This window comes from Bombina bombina, chromosome 8 (genome assembly GCF_027579735.1).
Source record: "Bombina bombina isolate aBomBom1 chromosome 8, aBomBom1.pri, whole genome shotgun sequence".
NCBI lineage: Eukaryota > Metazoa > Chordata > Amphibia > Anura > Bombinatoridae > Bombina > Bombina bombina.
In genome coordinates, this window is record NC_069506.1 from 108943431 (window position 1) to 108965218 (window position 21788).

Consider the following 21788-nt stretch of genomic DNA (forward strand, 5'->3'; position numbering starts at 1 on the left):
CGAGGGGGCGGTTTCTACTCTAAACAAACGCACTTCTATTCCTATAGAAGATAGTTGTGCTTTCAAGATCCTATGGATTAAAGGTTAGAGGGTTTGCTTAAAAAGATGTTTGTTCAGCAAGGTTACCTTCTACAACCAATTTCATGCATTGTTCCTGTCACTACAGCTGCGTGTTTCTGGTTCGAAGAACTAGAAAAGTCGCTTAATAAAGAATCTTCGTACGAGGAGGTTTTGGACAGAGTTCAAGCTCTTAAATTGGCTAACTCTTTTTTATTTTAGATGCCGCTTTGCAATTAGCTAGATTAGCGGCGAATAATTCAGGGTTTGCTATCGTGGCGCGCAGAGCGCTTTTGCTTAACATCCCTTTCAAGGGTAAAACACTGTTTGGCCCTGACTTGAAAGAGATTATTTCAGGCATCACTGGGGGAAAGGGCCACGCCCTTCCTCTGGATAGGTCTTTTAAGGCTAAAAAGAAGCCAAATTTTCGTCCCTTTCGCAGAAACGGACCAGCCTCAAATTCTACACCCTCTAAGCAAGAGGGTAATACTTCTCAAACCAAGCCAGCCTGGAGGCCGATGCAAGGCTGGAACAAGGGTAAGCAGGCCAAGTCACCTGCCACTGCTACCAAAACAGCATGAAGTGTTGGCCCCCGATCTGGGAAGGATCTGGTGGGGGGCAGACTTTCTCTCTTTGCTCAGGCTGGGGCAAGAGATGTTCAGGATCCTTGGGCGCTAGAAATAGTTTCTCAAGGTTATCTCCTGGAATTCAGGGAACTACTCCCAAGGGGAAGGTTCCACGGGTCTCAATTATCTTCGAACAGGCATTCTTACACTGTGTAGAAGACCTGTTTAGCATGGGAGTGATTCATCCTGTTCCATTAGGAGAACAAGGGATGGGTTTTTACTCCAACCTGTTCATAATTCCCAAAAAAGAGGGAAAATTCAGACCTATTTTAGATCTCAAGATTCTAAACAAGTTTCTAAGGGTTTCATCATTCAAAATGGAAACCATTCGAACGATCCTTCCTACCATCCAGGAAGGTCAATTCATGACCACGGTGGACTTAAAGGATGCGTACCTACGTATTCCTATCCACAAGGAACATTTTCGGTTCCTAAGGTTCGCCTTTCTGGACAAGCATTACCTGTGGCACTTCCATTCGGATTAGCCACTGCTCCAAGGATTTTCACAAGGGTACTAGTGTCCCTTCTAGCGGTGCTAAGACCAAGGGGCATTGCAGTAGTACCTTACTTGGACGACATCCTGATTCAAGTGTCGTCTCTGTCAAAAGCAAGGGCTCATACGGACATTGTCCTAGCCTTTCTCAGATCTCACAGGTGGAAAGTGAACATAGAAAAAAGTTCTCTGTCCCCGTCAACAAGAGTTCCCTTCTTGGGAACAATAATAGTTTCCTTAGAAATGAAGGTTTTTCTGATAGAGGCCAGAAAATCAAAACTTCTAAGCTCTTGTCAGGTACTTCATTCTGTTCTTCTTCCTTCCATAGCGCAGTCCATGGAAGTAATAGGGTTGATGGTTGCGGCAATGGACATAGTTCCTTTTGCACGAATTCATCTAAGACCATTGCACCTGGGCATGCTCAGACTGTGGAATGGGGATTATACAGACTTGTCTCCGACGATACAAGTAGATCAAATAACCAGAGATTCACTCCGTTGGTGGCTGACCCTGGACAACCTGTCACAGGGAATGAGCTTCCGCAGACCAGAATAGGTCATTGTCACGACCGACGCCAGTCTGGTGGGCTGGGGCGCGGTCTGGGAACCCCTGAAAACTCAGGGTCTATGGTTTCGGGAAGACTCTCTTCTCCCGATAAACATAATGGAACTGAGAGCGATATTCAATGCTCTCAAGGCTTGGCCTCGACTAGCAAAGGCCAAATTCATAAGGTTTCAATCAGTCATCATGACGACTGTTACATATATCAACCATCAGGGGGTAACAAGGAGTTCCCTGGCGATGGAGGAGCATCCGGGGGAGTGGGAACTCCATCTGGAAATCTTTGCCCAAATAACTCAATTATGGGGCATTCCAGACTTGGTTCTGATGGCCTCTCGTCAGAACTTCATGGTCCCTTGTTACGGGTCCAAGTCCAGGGATCCCAAGGCGACTCTATTGGATACAATAGTAGCACCTTGGATCTTCAACCTAGCTTATGTATTCCCACCGTTTCCTCTCATTCCCAGGCTGGTAGCCAGGATCAATCTGGAGAGGGCTTCGGTGACCTTGATAGTTCCTGTGTGGCCACGCAGGACTTGGTATGCAGACCTGGTGAATGTGTCATCGGCTCCACCATGGAAGCTACCTTTGAGACAGGACCTTCTTATTCAGGGTCCATTCGAACATCCAAATCTGGTTTTCCTCCAACTGACTGCTTGGAGTTTGAACGCTTGATTTTATCAAAGCGTGGGTTTTCAGATTCTGTAATAGATACTCTTATTCAGGCTAGAAAGCCTGTAACTAGAAAAATTTACCATAATATATGGAAAAAATATATCTGTTGGTGTGAATCTAAAGGATTCCCATGGAACAAGATAAAAATTCCTAAGATTCTTTCCTTTCTACAAGAAGGTTTGGAGAAAGGATTTTCTGCGAGTTCTCTGAAGGGACAGATCTCTGCTTTATCTGTTTTACTTCACAAAAGGCTGGCAGCTGTGCCAGACGTTTAAGCGTTTGTTCAGGCTCTGGTTAGAATCAAGCCTGTTTACAGACCTTTGACTCTTCCCTGGAGTCTTAATCTAGTTCTTTCAGTTCTTCAAGGGGTTCCGTTTGGACCCTTACATTCCATAGATATTAAGTTATTATCTTGGAAAGTTTTGTTTTAGGTTGCAATTTCTTCTGCTAGAAGAGTTTCTGAGTTATCTGCTCTGCAGTGTTCTCCGCCCTATCTGGTCCATGCAGATAAGATGGTTTTTACGTACTGAGCCTGGTTTTCTTCCGAAGGTTGTTTCCAACAAAAATATTAACCAGGAGATAGTTGTACCTTCTTTGTGTCCGAATCCAGTTTCATAGAAGGAACGTTTGTTACACAATTTGGACGTTGTCCGTGCTCTAAAATTCTATTTAGATGCTACAAAGGATTTCAGGCAAACATCTTCCTTGTTTGTTGTTTATTCTGGTAAAAGGAGAGGTCAAAAAGCAACTTCTACCGCTCTATCTTTTTGGCTTAAAAGCATCATCAGATTGGCTTATGAGACTGCCGGACGGCAGCCTCCTGAAAGAATCACAGCTCATTCCACTAGGGCCGTGGCTTCCACATGGGCCTTTAAGAACGAGGCTTCTGTTGATCAGATATGTAAGGCAGCGACTTGGTCTTCACTGCACACTTTTACCAAATTTTACAAATTTGATACTTTTGCTTCTTCTGAGGCTATTTTTGGGAGAAAGGTTTTGCAAACCGTGGTGCCTTCCATCTAGGTGACCTGATTTGCTCCCTCCCATCATCCGTGTCCTAAAGCTTTGGTATTGGTTCCCACAAGTAAGGATGACGCCGTGGACCGGACACACCTATGTTGGAGAAAACAGAATTTATGTTTACCTGATAAATTACTTTCTCCAACGGTGTGTCCGGTCCACGGCCCGCCCTGGTTTTTTAATCAGGTCTGATGATTTATTTTCTTTAACTACAGTCACCACGGTATAATATGATTTCTCCTATGCAAATATTCCTCCTTTACGTCGGTCGAATGACTGGGGAAGGAGGAGCCTAGGAGGGATCATGTGACCAGCTTTGCTGGGCTCTTTGCCATTTCCTGTTGGGGAAGAGAATATCCCACAAGTAAGGATGACGCCGTGGACCGGACACACCGTTGGAGAAAGTAATTTATCAGGTAAACATAAATTCTGTTTTTATCAAAGCGTGGGTTTTCAGATTCTGTAATAGATACTCTGATTCAGGCTAGAAAGCCTGTAACTAGAAAGATTTACCATAAAATATGGAAACAATATATCTGTTGGTGTGAATCTAAAGGATTCCCATGGAACAAGATAAAAATTCCTAAGATTCTATCCTTTCTACAAGAAGGTTTGGAGAAAGGATTATCTGCAAGTTCTCTGAAGGGACAGATCTCTGCTTTATCTGTTTTACTTCACAAAAGGCTGGCAGCTGTGCCAGACGTTCAAGCGTTTGTTCAGGCTCTGGTTAGAATCAAGCCTGTTTACAGACCTTTGACTCCTCCCTGGAGTCTAAATCTAGTTCTTTCAGTTCTTCAAGGGGTTCCGTTTGAACCCTTACATTCCGTAGATATTAAGTTATTATCTTGGAAAGTTTTGTTTTTGGTTTCAATTTCTTCTGCTAGAAGAGTTTCAGAGTTATCTGCTCTGCAGTGTTCTCCGCCCTATCTGGTGTTCCATGCAGATAAGGTGGTTTTGCGTACTAAGCCTGGTTTTCTTCCGAAAGTTGTTTCCAACAAAAATATTAACCAGGAGATAGTTGTACCTTCTTTGTGTCCGAATCCAGTTTCAAAGAAGGAACGTTTGTTACACAATTTGGACGTAGTCCGTGCTCTAAAATTCTATTTAGAGGCTACTAAAGATTTCAGACAAACATCTTTTTTGTTTGTTGTTTATTCTGGTAAAAGGAGAGGTCAAAAAGCAACTTCTACCTCTCTTTCTTTTTGGCTTAAAAGCATTATCCGATTGGCTTATGAGTCTGCCGGACGGCAGCCTCCAGAAAGAATCACAGCTCACTCCACTAGGGCTGTGGCTTCCACATGGGCCTTCAAGAACGAGGCTTCTGTTGACCAGATATGTAAGGCAGCGACTTGGTCTTCACTGCACACTTTTGCCAAATTTTACAAATTTGATACTTTTGCTTCTTCGGAGGCTATTTTTGGGAGAAAGGTTTTGCAAGCCGTTGTGCCTTCCATTTAGGTGACCTGATTTGCTCCCTCCCTTCATCCGTGTCCTAAAGCTTTGGTATTGGTTCCCACAAGTAAGGATGACGCCGTGGACCGGACACACCTATGTTGGAGAAAACAGAATTTATGCTTGCCTGATAAATTACTTTCTCCAACGGTGTGTCCGGTCCACGGCCCGCCCTGGTTTTTTTAATCAGGTCTGATGAATTATTTTCTCTAACTACAGTCACCACGGTATCATATGGTTTCTCCTATGCATATTTCCTCCTGTACGTCGGTCGAATGACTGGGGTAGGCGGAGCCTAGGAGGGATCATGTGACCAGCTTTGCTGGGCTCTTTGCCATTTCCTGTTGGGGAAGAGAATATCCCACAAGTAAGGATGACGCCGTGGACCGGACACACCGTTGGAGAAAGTAATTTATCAGGTAAGCATAAATTCTGTTTTTAAAACGTTTACTGGCATGTTAATCATTTTTTCTGAGGTACTTGGTGATAAAACTTTATGGGCATGATTTTTACCACATGGCTGTCGTTTTTTTCTGAATAAAAACAGTTTACTGAGCTTCCCCACTGTTGTAATATGAGTGGGAGGGGCCTATTTTAGCGCTTTATTGCGCAGTAAAAATTTAGTCACAGTCTTCCTATTTCTTCCTCCATGGTCCAGGATGTCTCTACAGAGCCCAGGGGTCTCCAAAACTAGTTTTGAGGGAGGTAATCAGTCACAGCAGACCTATGACAGTGTGTTTGACTGTGATAAAAACGTTTATTATTTCAACTGTTATCCGTTTTGGGTATTAAGGGGTTAATCATCCTTTTGCTGGTGGGTGCAATCCTCTGCTAACTTTATACATTTTCTGTTAAAATTTGGTTGTTTTAACATATTTGGTTCATTGTTAATTCAACTGTGTCACATTTTTATGTTTCTTAAAGGCGCAGTAGCGTTTTTTTATATAGCTTGTAAATTTATTTAAAAGTTTTTTTTCCAAGCTTGCTAGTGTTATTGCTAGTTTGTTTAAACATGTCTGACACAGATGAATCTGTTTGTTCACTATGTTTAAAGGCCAATGTGGAGCCCAATAGAAATTTGTGCACTCAATGTATAGATGTTACTTTGAATAAAAGTCAAACTTTATATGTTAAAAAAATATCACCAGATAACGAGGGGGAAGTTATGCCGACTAACTCTCCTCACGTGTCAGTACCTTCGCCTCCCGCTCAGGAGGTGCGTGATATTGTGGCGCCAAGTACATCAGGGCGGCCCATACAAATCACTTTGCAAGACATGGCTAATGTTATGACTGAAGTGCTATCTAAATTGCCAGAATTAAGAGGTAAACGTGATCACTCTGGGGTAAGAACAGAGTGCGCTGATAATAATAGAGCCATGTCTGATACTGCGTCACAATTTGCAGAACATGAGGACGGAGAGCTTCATTCTGTGGGTGACGGATCTGATCCAAGTAAACTGGATTCAGAGATTTCAAATTTTAAATTTAAGCTTGAGAACCTCCGTGTATTACTAGGGGAGGTATTAGCGGCTCTGAATGATTGTAACACGGTTGCAATTCCAGAGAAAGTATGTAGGCTGGATAAATATTTTGCGGTACCGGCGTGTACTGCCGTTTTTCCTATACCTAAAAGGCTTACAGAAATTGTTAACAAGGAGTGGGATAGACCCCGGTGTGCCCTTTTCACCCCCTCCTATATTTAGAAAAATGTTTCCAATAGACGCCACCACACGGGACCTATGGCAGACGGTCCCTAAGGTGGAGGGAGCAGTTTCTACTCTGGCTAAGCGCACCACTATCCCGGTGGAGGATAGCTGTGCTTTTTCAGATCCAATGGATAAAAAGTTAGAGGGTTACCTTAAGAAAATGTTTGTTCAGCAAGGTTTTATATTACAACCCCTTGCATGCATCGCGCCTGTCACTGCTGCGGCGGCATTCTGGTTTGAGTCTCTGGAAGAGACCCTTAGCACAGCTCCATTGGATGAGATTATGAACAAGCTTAAAGCCCTTAAGCTAGCTAATTCATTTATTTCTGATGCCGTAGTACACTTAACCAAACTTACGGCTAAGAACTCCGGATTCGCCATTCAAGCGCGTAGAGCGCTGTGGCTTAAATCCTGGTCAGCTGATGTGACTTCTAAATCTAAATTGCTTAATATTCCTTTCAAAGGGCAGACATTATTCGGGCCCGGCTTGAAAGAAATTATTGCTGACATTACTGGAGGTAAGGGCCATGCCCTGCCTCAAGACAGGGCCAAACCAAAGGCTAAACGGTCTAATTTTCGTGCCTTTCGTAACTTCAAGGCAGGAGCAGCATCAACTTCCTCCGCTCCAAGACAGGAAGGAACTGTTGCTCGCTACAGACAGGGCTGGAAACCTAACCAGTCCTGGAACAAGGGCAAGCAGGCCAGAAAACCTGCTGCTGCCCCTAAGACAGCATGAAGTGAGGGCCCCCGGTCCGGAAACGGATCTAGTGGGGGGCAGACTTTCTCTCTTCGCCCAGGCTTGGGCAAGAGATGTCCAGGATCCCTGGGCGTTGGAGATCATATCTCAGGGATATCTTCTGGACTTCAAAGCTTCTCCTCCACAAGGGAGATTTCATCTTTCAAGGTTATCAGCAAACCAGATAAAGAAAGAGGCGTTTCTACGCTGTGTACAAGACCTCTTACTAATGGGAGTGATCCACCCAGTTCCGCGGTCGGAACACGGGCAAGGATTCTATTCAAATCTGTTTGTGGTTCCCAAAAAAGAGGGAACCTTCAGACCAATCTTGGACTTAAAGATCCTAAACAAATTCCTAAGAGTTCCATCGTTCAAAATGGAACTTATTCGAACCATCTTACCCATGATCCAAGAGGGTCAGTACATGACCACAGTGGATTTAAAGGATGCCTACCTTCACATACCGATTCACAAGGATCATTACCGGTATCTAAGATTTGCCTTCCTAAACAGGCATTACCAGTTTGTAGCTCTTCCCTTCGGGTTAGCTACGGCTCCAAGAATCTTTACAAAGGTTCTGGGCTCTCTTCTGGCGGTACTAAGACTGCGAGGCATAGCGGTAGCTCCGTACCTAGACGACATTCTGATACAAGCGTCAAGTTTCCAAACTGCCAAGTCTCATACAGAGTTAGTTCTGGCATTTCTAAGGTCGCATGGGTGGAAGGTGAACGTAGAAAAGAGTTCTCTATTGCCACTCACAAGAGTTCCCTTTCTAGGGACTCTTATAGATTCTGTAGAAATGAAAATTTACCTGACGGAGGACAGGTTATCAAAACTTCTAAATGCTTGCCGTGTCCTTCATTCCATTCAACACCCGTCAGTGGCTCAGTGCATGGAGGTAATCGGCTTAATGGTAGCGGCAATGGACATAGTACCATTTGCGCGCCTGCATCTCAGACCGCTGCAATTGTGCATGCTAAGTCAGTGGAATGGGGATTACTCTATGGTGGCTTTCTCGGCCACATCTGTCCAAGGGGATGCCCTTCCGCAGGCCAGATTGGACGATTGTAACAACAGACGCCAGCCTTCTAGGTTGGGGCGCAGTCTGGAATTCCCTGAAGGCTCAGGGATCATGGACTCAGGAGGAGAGACTCCTTCCAATAAACATTCTGGAATTAAGAGCAATTTTCAATGCTCTTCTGGCTTGGCCTCAGTTAGCAACTCTGAGGTTCATCAGGTTTCAGTCGGACAACATCACGACTGTGGCTTACATCAACCATCAAGGAGGAACAAGGAGTTCCCTAGCGATGATGGAAGTCTCAAAGATAATTCGCTGGGCAGAGTCTCACTCTTGCCACCTGTCAGCGATCCACATCCCAGGCGTGGAGAACTGGGAGGCGGATTTTCTAAGTCGCCAGACCTTTCATCCGGGGGAGTGGGAACTTCATCCGGAGGTGTTTGCCCAACTGCTTCATCATTGGGGCAAACGAGATCTGGATCTCATGGCGTCTCGCCAGAACGCCAAGCTTCCTTGTTACGGATCCAGGTCCAGGGACCCGGGAGCGGTGCTGATAGATGCTCTGACAGCACCTTGGGTCTTCAACATGGCTTATGTGTTTCCACCTTTCCCGATGCTTCCTCGATTGATTGCCAGGATCAAACAGGAGAGAGCATCAGTGATTCTAATAGCGCCTGCGTGGCCACGCAGGACCTGGTATGCAGATCCAGTGGACATGTCGTCCTGTCCACCATGGTCTCTGCCTCTGAGGCAGGACCTTCTGATTCAGGGTCCTTTCAAACATCCAAATCTAATTTCTCTGAGGCTGACTGCATGGAGATTGAACGCTTGATTCTATCAAAGCGTGGATTCTCGGAGTCAGTGATTGATACCTTAATACAGGCTAGGAAACCTGTTACCAGGAAAATTTACCATAAAATATGGCGTAAATACTTATATTGGTGCGAATCCAAGAGTTACTCATGGAGTAAGGTTAGGATTCCTAGGATATTGTCTTTTCTACAAGAAGGTTTAGAAAAGGGTTTATCTGCTAGTTCGTTAAAGGGACAGATTTCAGCTCTGTCTATCCTTTTACACAAACGTCTGGCAGAAGTTCCAGACGTTCAGGCTTTTTGTCAGGCTTTGGCTAGGATTAAGCCTGTGTTTAAGACTGTTGCTCCGCCGTGGAGCTTAAACTTAGTTCTTAACGTTCTGCAAGGTGTTCCGTTTGAACCCCTTCATTCCATCGATATCAAGCTGTTATCTTGGAAAGTTCTGTTTTTAATGGCTATTTCCTCGGCTCGAAGAGTCTCTGAGTTATCGGCCTTACATTGTGATTCTCCTTATCTGATTTTTCATTCAGACAAGGTAGTTCTGCGTACTAAACCTGGGTTCTTACCTAAGGTAGTCACTAACAAGAATATCAATCAAGAGATTGTTGTTCCATCATTGTGCCCTAACCCTTCTTCAAAGAAGGAACGACTTTTGCACAATCTGGACGTCGTCCGTGCCCTGAAATTTTATTTGCAGGCAACTAAAGATTTTCGTCAAACTTCTTCCCTGTTTGTCGTTTATTCTGGACAGAGGAGAGGTCAAAAAGCTTCAGCTACCTCTCTCTCTTTTTGGCTTCGTAGCATAATACGTTTAGCCTATGAGACTGCTGGACAGCAGCCTCCTGAAAGGATTACATCTCATTCTACTAGAGCTGTGGCTTCCACTTGGGCCTTTAAGAATGAGGCCTCTGTTGAACAGATTTGCAAGGCTGCAACTTGGTCTTCACTTCACACTTTTTCAAAATTTTACAAATTTGACACTTTTGCTTCTTCTGAGGCTGTTTTTGGGAGAAAGGTTCTACAGGCAGTGGTTCCTTCCGTGTAAAGATCCTGCCTGTCCCTCCCGTCATCCGTGTACTTTTAGCTTTGGTATTGGTATCCCATAAGTAATGGATGACCCGTGGACTGACTACACTTAACAGGAGAAAATATAATTTATGCTTACCTGATAAATTCATTTCTCCTGTAGTGTAGTCAGTCCACGGCCCGCCCTGTTTTTTACGGCAGGTCTAAATTTTAATTAAACTCCAGTCACCACTGCACCCTATAGTTTCTCCTTTCTCGTATGGTTTCGGTCGAATGACTGGATATGACGTAGAGGGGAGGAGCTATATAGCAGCTCTGCTTGGGTGATCCTCTTGCACTTCCTGTTAGGGAGGAGTTATAATCCCATAAGTAATGGATGACCCGTGGACTGACTACACTACAGGAGAAATGAATTTATCAGGTAAGCATAAATTATATTTTTTTGCAGTCATTCTTCACAGTAATGACTTAGATCAGAACAGAAGGTCATTATTACCAGGCCCTATTTCTTCTATAAGATACGACGAGTCCACGGATTCATCCTTTACTTGTGGGATATTAGCCTCCTGTTAACAGGAAGTGTCAAAGAGCACCAAAGCAGAGCGGTCTATATAGCTCCTCCCTTGACTCCACCCCCAGTCATTCTCTTTGCCTACTCTAATTACTAGGAAGGGTAAAGTGAAAGAGGTGATAAAATGTTAGTTTTTATTTTCTTCAAGCAAGAGTTTTTTATTTTAAATGGTACCGGTGTGTACGATTTTCCCTCAGGCAGCAGATGGATGAAGACTTCTGACTGGAGGCTGATGATCTTAGCATTTGTCACTAAGATCCAGAGCAGTTCCCACAGAATGGCTGAGGAGTACTTAAGAAACTTCAGTGTGATGAACGTTTTTCATGCTATAAGCAGTGAGGTATGTTCAGCCATTTTTTTCTGGAGAGACTGTGGTATTTCAGAATTGGCAGACAGTATCCCCATGAGGGAAATGGTAAGCAGTAATCCTAAAAGATGTAGAGGGGTATTACTAAGCTTGCATATATGGGCTAAGAAAAAATGGTTGACACTGAGTTTGAATGTTTGTGGGCAAACGTTTATTTAACTGGGAGTGCTGATAACTTTTTTAGGAAGGAATGTTTTTCATGCTTAATGAGAGGGTACACTTGGCTTCTTTTTGGGTTTAGGAACCCACATGGCTAGTTTGAGACCACTCTGGTGCGGTTCATTTGGGCTTAGAGACATCGAGGGAGATGGGCGGGGCCTATTTTCGCGCCTCAGTTGCGCAGTTGTATTTGTCAGGCAAGCAGCAAGCTCCAACTCCGGTGGGCCCTTGTGAGAGTATTGGGCCAAATCGAAGCTTTAACCCTGTTTTACAGACCCCTGAGGGCAGGTAGGCGCCACAGCAGGGCTGTGGCGAGGTGCAGGGGGTGTTTTTTCCTGATTTAAACGTTTATTAATTATCCGTTTTTTCTAGTAAGGGTTAAGTTTTCCTTTCCTTGTGGGGCAAACTTAGCTGCATAGTTTGAATGTTTATATCATGATCCAGGAGGGTCAATATATGACCACCTTGGATTTAAAGGATGCGTATCTTCACATTCCTATCCACAAAGATCATCACCAGTTCCTCAGGTTCGCCTTCCTGGACAAGCATTACCAGTTTGTGGCTCTTCCCTTCGGGTTGGCCACAGCTCCCAGAATTTTCACAAAAGTGCTAGGGTCCCTTCTGGCGGTTCTAAGGCCGCGGGGCATAGCAGTGGCGCCTTATCTGGACGATATCTTAATTCAGGCGTCAACTTACCAACTAGCCAAATCTCACACGGACATCGTGTTGGCTTTTCTAAGATCTCACGGGTGGAAGGTGAACGTAAAAAAGAGTTCACTTATCCCCCTCACAAGAGTTCCATTCCTGTGAACTCTGATAGATTCGGTAAACATGACATTTTTTCTGACGGAGGTCAAGAAATCAAAGATTTTAACTACCTGCCGAGCTCTTCATTCCATTCCTCGGCCGTCAGTGGTTCAGTGTATAGAGGTAATTGGACTAATGGTAGCGGCAATGGACATAGTTCCATTTGCTCGCTTGCATCTCAGACCACTGCAACTATGCATGCTCAAACAGTGGAATGGGCATTATGCAAATTTATCTCCTCAGATAAATCTGGATCAAGAGACCAGAGACTCTCTTCTTTGGTGGTTGTCACAGGATCATCTGTCCCAGGGAATGTGTTTCTGCAGGCCAGCATGGGTCATAGTGACGACGGACGCCAGCCTATTGGGCTGGGGTGCAGTCTGGAATTCCCTGAAAGCACAGGGTGTGTGGACTCAGGAAGAGGCTCTCCTCAAGATAAATATTCTAGAACTGAGAGCAATATTCAACGCGCTTCAGGCGTGGCCTCAGCTGGCTTCGGCCAGATTCATAAGATTCCAGTCGGACAATATCACAACTGTAGCATATATCAATCATCAGGGGGGAACAAAGAGTTCTCTAGTGATGATAGAGGTTTCCAAAATAATTTGATGGGCAGAGACTCACTCTTGCCATCTATCAGCAATCTATATCCCAGGAGTGGAGAACTGGGAAGCGGATTTTCTAAGTCATCAGACTTTTCATCCGGGGGAGTGGGAACTCCATCCGGAGGTGTTTGCACAATTGATTCATCAATGGGGCATACTAGAATTGGATCTGATGGCATCTCGTCAGAATGCCAAACTTCCTTGTTACGGGTCCAGATCAAGGGATCCTCAAGCAGTACTGATAGATGCTCTAGCAGTACCTTGGTCGTTCAACCTGGCTTATGTGTTTCCACCATTTCCTCTCCTTCCTCGTCTGATTGCCAGAATCAAACAGGAGAGAGCTTCTGTGATTTTGATAGCATCTGCGTGGCCACGCAGGACTTGGTATGCAGACCTGGTGGACATGTCATCTCTACCACCGTGGACACTGCCACTGAGACAGGACCTTCTCATTTAAGGTCCGTTCCAGCATCCAAATCTAGTTTCTCTGCAGCTGACTGCCTGGAGATTGAACGCTTGATTTTACCCAAGCGGGGATTCTCTGAGTCGGTCATAGATACCTTGATTCAGGCTCGAAAGCCTGTCACTAGGAAAATTTATCATAAGATATGGTGTAAATATCTTTATTGGTGTGAATCCAAAGGCTACTCATGGAATAAGATCAGGATTCCTAGGATTTTGTCCTTTTTCCAAGAAGGATTGGAGAAGTGGTTATCAGCAAATTACCTAAAGGGACAGATATCTGCTTTATCAATTTTACTGCACAAGCGTCTGGCAGATGTTCCAGACGTTCAGTCGTTTTGTCAGGCTTTAGTTAGAATCAAGCCTGTGTTTAAACCTGTTGCTCCGCCATGGAGTTTGAATTTAGTTCTTAACGTTCTTCAAGGGGTTCCGTTTGAACCTATGCATTCCATAGATATTAAGCTTCTATCTTGGAAAGTTCTGTTTTTAGTTGCTACCTCTTCGGCTCGAAGAGTTTCTGAACTATCTGCATTGCAATGCGACTCGCCTTATCTTGTTTTCCATTCTGATAAGGTGGTTTTGCATACCAAACCTGGATTCCTTCCTAAGGTTGTTACTAATAAGAATATCAATCAGGAGATTGTTGTTCCTTCCCTGTGTCCTAATCCTTCCTCTAAGAAGGAGTGTCTGTTGCACAACTTGGACGTGGTTCGTGCTTTGAAGTTTTACTTGCAAGCGACCAAAGATTTCCGTCAAACATCTTCTCTGTTTGTTGTCTATTCTGGAAAACGTAGAGGTCAAAAAGCTACGGCTACCTCTCTTTCTTTTTTGGCTGAAAAGCATCATCCGTTCGGCATACGAGACTGCTGGACAGCAGCCCCCTGAAAGAATTACAGCTCACTATAATAGAGCGGTGGCTTCCACATGGGCTTTTAATAATTATGCTTCTGTTGAACAGATTTGTAAGGCTGCGACTTGGTCTTCGCTTCATACCTTTTCCAAATTTTCCAAATTTGATACTTTTGCTTCTTCAGAGGCTATTTTTGGGATAAAAGTTCTTCAAGCAGTGGTGCCTTCTGTTTAGGCATCTGTATTGTCCCTCCCGTTCATCCGTGTCCTGTAGCTTTGGTATTGTATCCCACAAGTAAAGGATGAATCCGTGGACTCGTCGTATCTTATAGAAGAAAAGTAAATTTATGCTTACCTGATAAATTGATTTCTTCTATGATACGACAAGTCCACGGCCCGTCCTGTCAATTTAAGACAGATTATATTTTTATGATTTAAAACTTCAGTCACCTCTGCACCTTTTTAGTTTCTCCTTTTTCTTCCTGTACCTTCGGTCGAATGACTGGGGGGTGGAGTCAAGAGAGGAGCTATATAGACAGCTCTGCTGTGGTGCTCTTTGCCACTTCCTGTTAGCAGGAGGATAATATCCCACGAGTAAAGGATGAATCCGTGGACTCGTCGTATCATAGAAGAAATCAATTTATCAGGTAAGCATAAATTTACTGTTTTCTACCGCAAAAAGATTACATAAACGTACACAAAAGTCTTTTCAGGGAGTATATTCCTGTTGACAACGCATTGCAAGTTATACTGACGAAAGCATAGGATAAATACTCAAACATTTGTTTTTATTTGGCTTTTTTTAGATGCATGGATAAAAAGGGCAACATTGAAATTTACATGAATGCAATTTCAATGTTAGTGAAGCGTATTGCAAAATTCTTCTATTTATCAAAAATGATTCTATTAAAACGTATTAATGTTTCAGTGGCATACGCACATATGCTGTGTGTGACTAGAGCGTCAGGATTCAAACTCTATGCCTGCTCAGAGAGCTGGAGGTGAGGTAGAGTGTATTGTGTCAGTGAAGACTTAATTGGTTTCATACAAGATATTGCTGACTCTGAGAAGGTGTGGTTTTTGAATGCTGGTGCACGGAGCACTGACAGCATATGTGTGTATGCCTCTGAAAAATAGTAATACAGTTTGCTAGAAATGTTTTTGCTAATGGAAGTATATTGCAAAAATGTTTTTATTTAAAATTTAAATGCACCCATTCTAAATTTCTATCCCTTAGTGAGGGTGCATTTAAATTTTAAATAAAAACATTTTTGCAATAGAATCATTTTTGTTAAATAGAAGAATTTTGCAATACGCTTCACTAACATTGAAATTGCATTCATGTAAATTTCAATGTTGCCCTTTTTATCCATGCATCTAAAAAAAGCCAAATAAAAACAAATGTTTGAGTATTTATCCTATGCTTTCGTCAGTATAACTTGCAATGCGTTGTCAACAGGAATATACTCCCTGAAAAGCCTTTTGTGTACGTTTATGTAATCTTTTTGCGGTAGAAAAAAGTAAATTTATGCTTACCTGATAAATTGATTTCTTCACCCCAAGGTTAACATCTTTGAGATTATACTATAAAATGTTAACCTTGGGGTAGTATAAAACACTTTGCAATAAACTTTTTTTTTAGGCACCAGACAGTGGTATTTGTATATTGATAAATGGAGAATAACCTAAACGTTTAGTAGCCTGGGTTTGTCGACCCGTGATATAATGTATTATAATATTTGGAATATAAATGTTGTTCTAAGCTTTTTTGTTAACTCAAAATGTCAACATACACAGTTCCTGATTGGTACATTCATATTACACATGTGCTTGATTGTTAGACAAGGACCAAATGGTACACATGGACCAATCAGCAGCTGATTAAGTTCTGAGATCGGCAGTGGCAATATGCTCAAAGTGCTTAAAGTGGAATTAAAAAAAAAGACTAAATATTGTAAATGCTATTAAAATTGTATGATTGGAATATACATACTATTCACTTTTATGTCCATTTGACATGCTTTTCCTATTTTCTTGTAACAAACATATTTCCTCATTCTTTCCATTCCTTTAAATAAAAAAAAAAATACATTGTCTAGTTGCCACAGAAGTGATTAATTTCTTGCATCAATATAAGGTGTCAAATGATGGCATAAGGAAAATAAGGCACACGATTTAAGAGAGATTAATGCTTTGACTTACATTGAATGGCCGTGACCGTTCTTGTGATATGAGGGTGAGGTAGGTTCCCAGTCACCTGCTTGCTGAAACATAACAAGGCAATAAGTCATCAATTTAACAGAGCAAAAATGTGTTGTATGGTATTGTTGTAAAAACATCTTTCATTATCTCTTGAGACAGTTATTCAAAAGGACGATTTAGACACTGTTAGCAAAGAAGGAGAGGATGAGATAGATGATAAGGAGATTCTGCAGGTGAAAATCCATTCCGACCTTTATACAAGTAAGTAAAACACTGTGTAATATTTGGCTAGGACTTGTGGATTGTTTTACCTACCTATCTATTTCCCCAAAACATCACCTATATAATAAAATATTTGTGTCTGTTATACAATCTAGTGAGGGCAGTCAGCTATCTTTTGTATCTACCAGGGGTGGAACTACCATTGGTGCAGCAGGTGCAGTGGCACCAGGGCTCAAGTGCTTGGGGCAGGGAATAAAAAGCAGTCATGGAAAAATATGAAGACCAGCCCTATTTTCTGTTGAGTCAGTAGAATGCGCATGTCCCATCTTTCTCAAAGGGGATTACTGTAATACTCAGTCCCCCAATATTTTTTTCAGAATTAAATTATATTACTTCATATTAAATAAAAGTGCCAGATTGTTGTTATATAGACAACCTACAACCCAATAGCATCTATTAATCACCCCTTTAAATTGTAGTTTTCTAGCCCCAGCTGCTGCAGCCCACCGGCAGTTCTCCTGGTATCCTGGTAGGCCAATCCGGCCCTGCTCTGGGGGGGGGGGGGGGGGGGGCCATAGCAGCCAGTCGACCATTTAGGGGAACATTTTATAAGCGCAGGTTTCAGGTCCATTTGATCACAGCAGCATTTATATTACTATTGCTTACCACTGAGTTACCTTTGGGGGTTTGTGGGAGCACCCTGGTTGTTGACTTTTTCAGTTAGTGAGGGTGCAGATAGCTACATTTTATGAAACACATTATAAAGAAAAGAATTGAATAAATTTATATTCAATCAAAGAAGGACCAAGGCTGCACAGGGATCAAATGCTTTATTACTGAAAAAATACACAAGGGTTAATTGTGAATCCGGGCCGTCTATTCTCCACCCAAATTCCAAACACAACATACACACACAATATAAAAAGCCTGAGTGGCGAACACTAGCTACTATTGCTGTAAAATACCTAACATTAAGCAAGATACTGCAGTATGCTACTGAAATCTACCAATTACAGCAGATTAAACACATACTATATACATGTATCAAATGGTACACATTGCTGCCAAAAGATAAATGAACCTATGTGGGGCCCCAACACATGAACAGCTGATTGAAATTCAGAACAGTTCCCAGGCACTTAGTGTTTTCCTATTGCTCAAAGCTTAACTGCTTTGAAATATATATCGTGCATTGTGCATGATGATTGGAACTGATTGGGATATATATACTCCGTTGATTAGAGGCGTGACTTTGAGTAACAAACTGAATAAAAGAGTAACCTAAGCCTCTAGTGTATATATCTGATGAGGCCCCGTTGTTATCCTTCAGTGGGAGGGGCGAAATGCGCCATGAGGAGTCACTGTTGACGTCACAGCCACGAGTTGACGAACTAAGCTACAATGCTGCTACAATTGTTTGAGCTCTCCTGACGAATTGCATACAATAGAGCAAGTGAAGATGCCGACCCACCGGTAACTATAAACATCGCGGAGCACATAGAAAATATCTACAGGAGCAGCAGTCCTGCCGGGCGATGTCTTTGTACAAGAGAATATAGGTGAGGTTTGGCTTTTAGAGACTTGCTGGTTAGTAGAGAGTGAGTAATCAAACGAAACAGACAGCTGATACTTTTTGTTCTTTTGATACATTGTACACATTAAGTGCCAAGTGGATACAAAGAGGAAGTTACCCCAAGTTGTTACAGATGAAAACATGAAACAACCAAAATATATACACAGTTAAATGAAACACCCATAAACTGTATTCAAAGCTTTACATGTCGGCAGCCAGAGCGTGTTATTTAACACTTGAGTGCCTGGCTGGGTGAACTAACGCATCAGTTTTGGTTGAACTGCAAGTGGGAATCATTTTACATTGAACACCAGTGCGTGTTTTATACACTTAAATACCTGGGAACTGTTCTGAATTTCAATCAGCTGTTCATGTGTTGGGGCCCCACATAGGTTCATTTATCTTTTGGCAGCAATGTGTACCATTTGATACATGTATATAGTATGTGTTTAATCTGCTGTAATTGGTAGATTTCAGTAGCATACTGCAGTATCTTGCTTAATGTTAGGTATTTTACAGCAATAGTAGCTAGTGTTCGCCACTCAGGCTTTTTATATTGTGTGTGTATGTTGTGTTTGGAATTTGGGTGGAGACTAGACGGCCCGGATTCACAATTAACCCTTGTGTATTTTTTCAGTAATAAAGTATTTGATCCCTGTGCAGCCTTGGTCCTTCTTTGATTGAATATAAATATTTGTATTTAATATTGTTAATGTTACAGGACTCCCAGAGGAAAATGTAGACATTGCTAGTGAGCAGATAGAGGATGAGATAGATGAAAGGGATATTCTTCAGGTTAATATCCACTCAGACCTCTATGATGGTAAGTGATGTTGATATTTTTCATCTACCTAATGATAAGAGAGACATCAGCGACCACTTTATGTATGAATCAGTATCCATGGAGGTGGTTCACTAATGAATGGAAGTTACATACCCTGATTTAAACTAGTGCCATTATCATTTCACTATAACCTCCCATTCATAGAGCTGTCAGTCAGTTCATCACATTTGTCCAAAATGCTTAAAGGGACAGTAAAGACAAAATTACATTTTCATGATTCAGACAGAAAATGCAATTTTAAACAAGCTTCAAATTTACTTCTATTATCAAATTTGCAGTGTGCTCTTGGTACCTAGGCAGGCTCTGGAAAAGCAATGTACTAATAAGAGCTAGCTGTTAATTGGTGGCTGCAAATATATACCTCTTGTCATTGGCTCATTCAATGTGTTCAACTATCTCCCAGTATGCATTACTGCTACTATGTTTACTCTTCAACAATGGGTACCAAAAGAACAAAACAAATTTGATAACAAAAGTAAACTAAAACGTTGTTTAAAATTGGTCTGTCTGAATGATGAAAGTTTAATTTGGACTTTGCTGTCCCTTTAAACTATAATGTAGCTATGCACGTAAAACACGTTTCTACCCTCCCAGCTCCCTGCAGGATTGAACAAATCATAGCCATGTTATATCCGTCCTACCACCTTATGCTTCCAGTTCTATACCCCACATTAATCAAAAAATCTGCTTAGTTCGGAAAGAGCAGTATGGGAGTGTATAAGGGACCCTCAAGTCAAAATAAACTTTTATGATTCAGAAAGAGCATGATCTTTTTATATACACGCTTTCTGGGGAACAAGATCCTACTGAGCATGTGCACACGCTCACAGGGTATACGTATACTAGTCTTTAATTGGCTGATGTCTGTCACATGATACAGGGGGGCAAGAAATTGGAGAACAAAAAAAATCTGCTACTTATTTGAAATTCAGAGTAGGTGTTAAACCATTGTCTTTTTTTATGCATTTAATTATGCAATTTTACTGCATTGAGTGGTCCTTAAAGCAATTAAAAATGTTTCTGGTGTATGAATATGCCTTTTAAGTCTTTGTTGGAAGTAACTGAACTATGTAAGGAAATTTTGTATACAGAATCAATAAATGAGGATGAAGAAGATGATGAAGATGGAAAAGATGTTTTGCAGCTGACATTCCACCCGGATTCATATACAGGTAAGGGCCATACATGATCATAATCTGAACTCTAGGCAGAACCAGAAACCCAAAACACATTGCTTATTTTTGAAGTATGATTAATGGAGAAGTGATAGAAATGCAAAAAGGCTCCTTGATCCCCTAGTGTCACTGCATCGTTCAGCTCACTTGATACATGTGCAGTAATAGAAGAGCCATTTTGCTACATATATGTGAAGAATAAAAATGATTTTGTGTGCAAACAAGTAGTCTCAGCTACTGAAGGAAAACCCCACAAGCTTAATAAGTACAAGCTTACCTAGTAAGTAGTTGCTGTTTACTATCTATACTTCTACATTTTGTACTCTGTTCCCTATTGTAGGCAAACACACCTGCAATATTTTAACCCTGGAACTTGTAACTAACAGCTATCAAATGTGTACTTTATACTAATTTTGTTTGATTGATAGGCACTTACTACTAATGCTCATTGGCTAATTTACATCTTTTACTTCATGCTTATTCAGGCAATAAAAATGCCAGCAGTATTGATGATAGAACATTTTTACTGCAATGCCTCTTTAATATTAGGTAATTGCCTCTGCTATACCTTGAGGGCTACTGGTAGTGCCACCCAAAGTGTGTCCTATAACAATTAGACTAATGCTATTAACTATATACGTCACATTTCTTGGAACAATATAGTGTTAAACTGAGATTCCTACAATTTTTGGACTTACTTTTTAATAAAATGAATTGAGACCCTTAACATTATGAGAAACTAATTTAAAAAAAAACATAATGGTTTTATGAAGGAAGCCATTTAAACTGATATATCAATGCATTCAAGTAAGGAAAAGTGTGATAATTGTTTCCTTTCTATAGTGCATAAATTATGTATTGTTACATATGATATGTTATAAAGAGTTTCCTTACTTTATGATACACACACGCATCAGTTCCCATCTTACTTTTGGGAATGAGCTTTATAAAGTCATAGATATTTGGTAAAATCTCACTTTTTCTTACAAACTGGTAATTTTGCTAATGTCCTTAGAAATATATATATATATATATATATATATATATATATATATATATATATATATATATATATATATATATATATATATATATATATATATATATATACAGTGTGTATATATATATATATATATATATATATATACCACAGCAAAGATAAGCACTCAGTGGACTTTTCAGTTAAAACTTCACATTTAATGTTTACAGTTTAAAAACAATGCATAACATTTCGGAACCACATAGGTCCCTTTTGTCAAATGCAGACACATCCCCAAACAATCTTACCTAAAGTCACCTAGCTAACCCTCGTTTTTTATATATCCTTGTGTAAATTACCAAACATCCTAAACTATAGAGCACCTTGGCATTTATGAGTGCATCTGTTTGGATATATATATATATATATATATATATATATATATATATATATATATATATATATATATATATATATATATATATACTGTATATATTGTTCATACAGTCTCTCTAGTATTTATGCCATTCCCCATGTAAGACCTAGTTTCCATTGAGGTGGTAAAAACATTTATTTCCATTAAAGTCTTTGGAGATTTTTTGTTACCACCAGTTTCCAAACTTTACTACCTCAATGGAAACTATGCCTAATTTTGTAAGTTGCACAGTGTGACTAAGACCTGAGTCCTAGTGACATTCTTACAGCCACCTTGCATAAAAAGACTATGTACCATACCAGTCTGCTTTTTAAAGCACTCATTATGTGGTCTCTTCACTTAAACAAGTCTGT

The 21788-nt window shown here is 41.3% G+C and overlaps 1 protein-coding gene across 7 annotated transcripts in view; it reads left to right on the forward strand.

Annotated features, from left to right (window-relative positions):
* LOC128638507 (oocyte zinc finger protein XlCOF7.1) overlaps positions 1-21788 on the forward strand; it is a 254740-nt gene that overhangs the window by 165870 nt on the left and 67082 nt on the right. For 5 of the 7 annotated variants that reach the window (XM_053690502.1, XM_053690504.1, XM_053690500.1 and 2 more), the window contains 3 exons: positions 16366-16467; positions 18723-18824; positions 19937-20017. In XM_053690502.1, coding sequence (XP_053546477.1) covers positions 16366-16467; positions 18723-18824; positions 19937-20017 — 285 coding nt within the window. The remainder of the gene's footprint in view (positions 1-16365; positions 16468-18722; positions 18825-19936; positions 20018-21788) is intronic. The other 2 variants (XM_053690503.1, XM_053690501.1) reach the window with 1 other exon arrangement.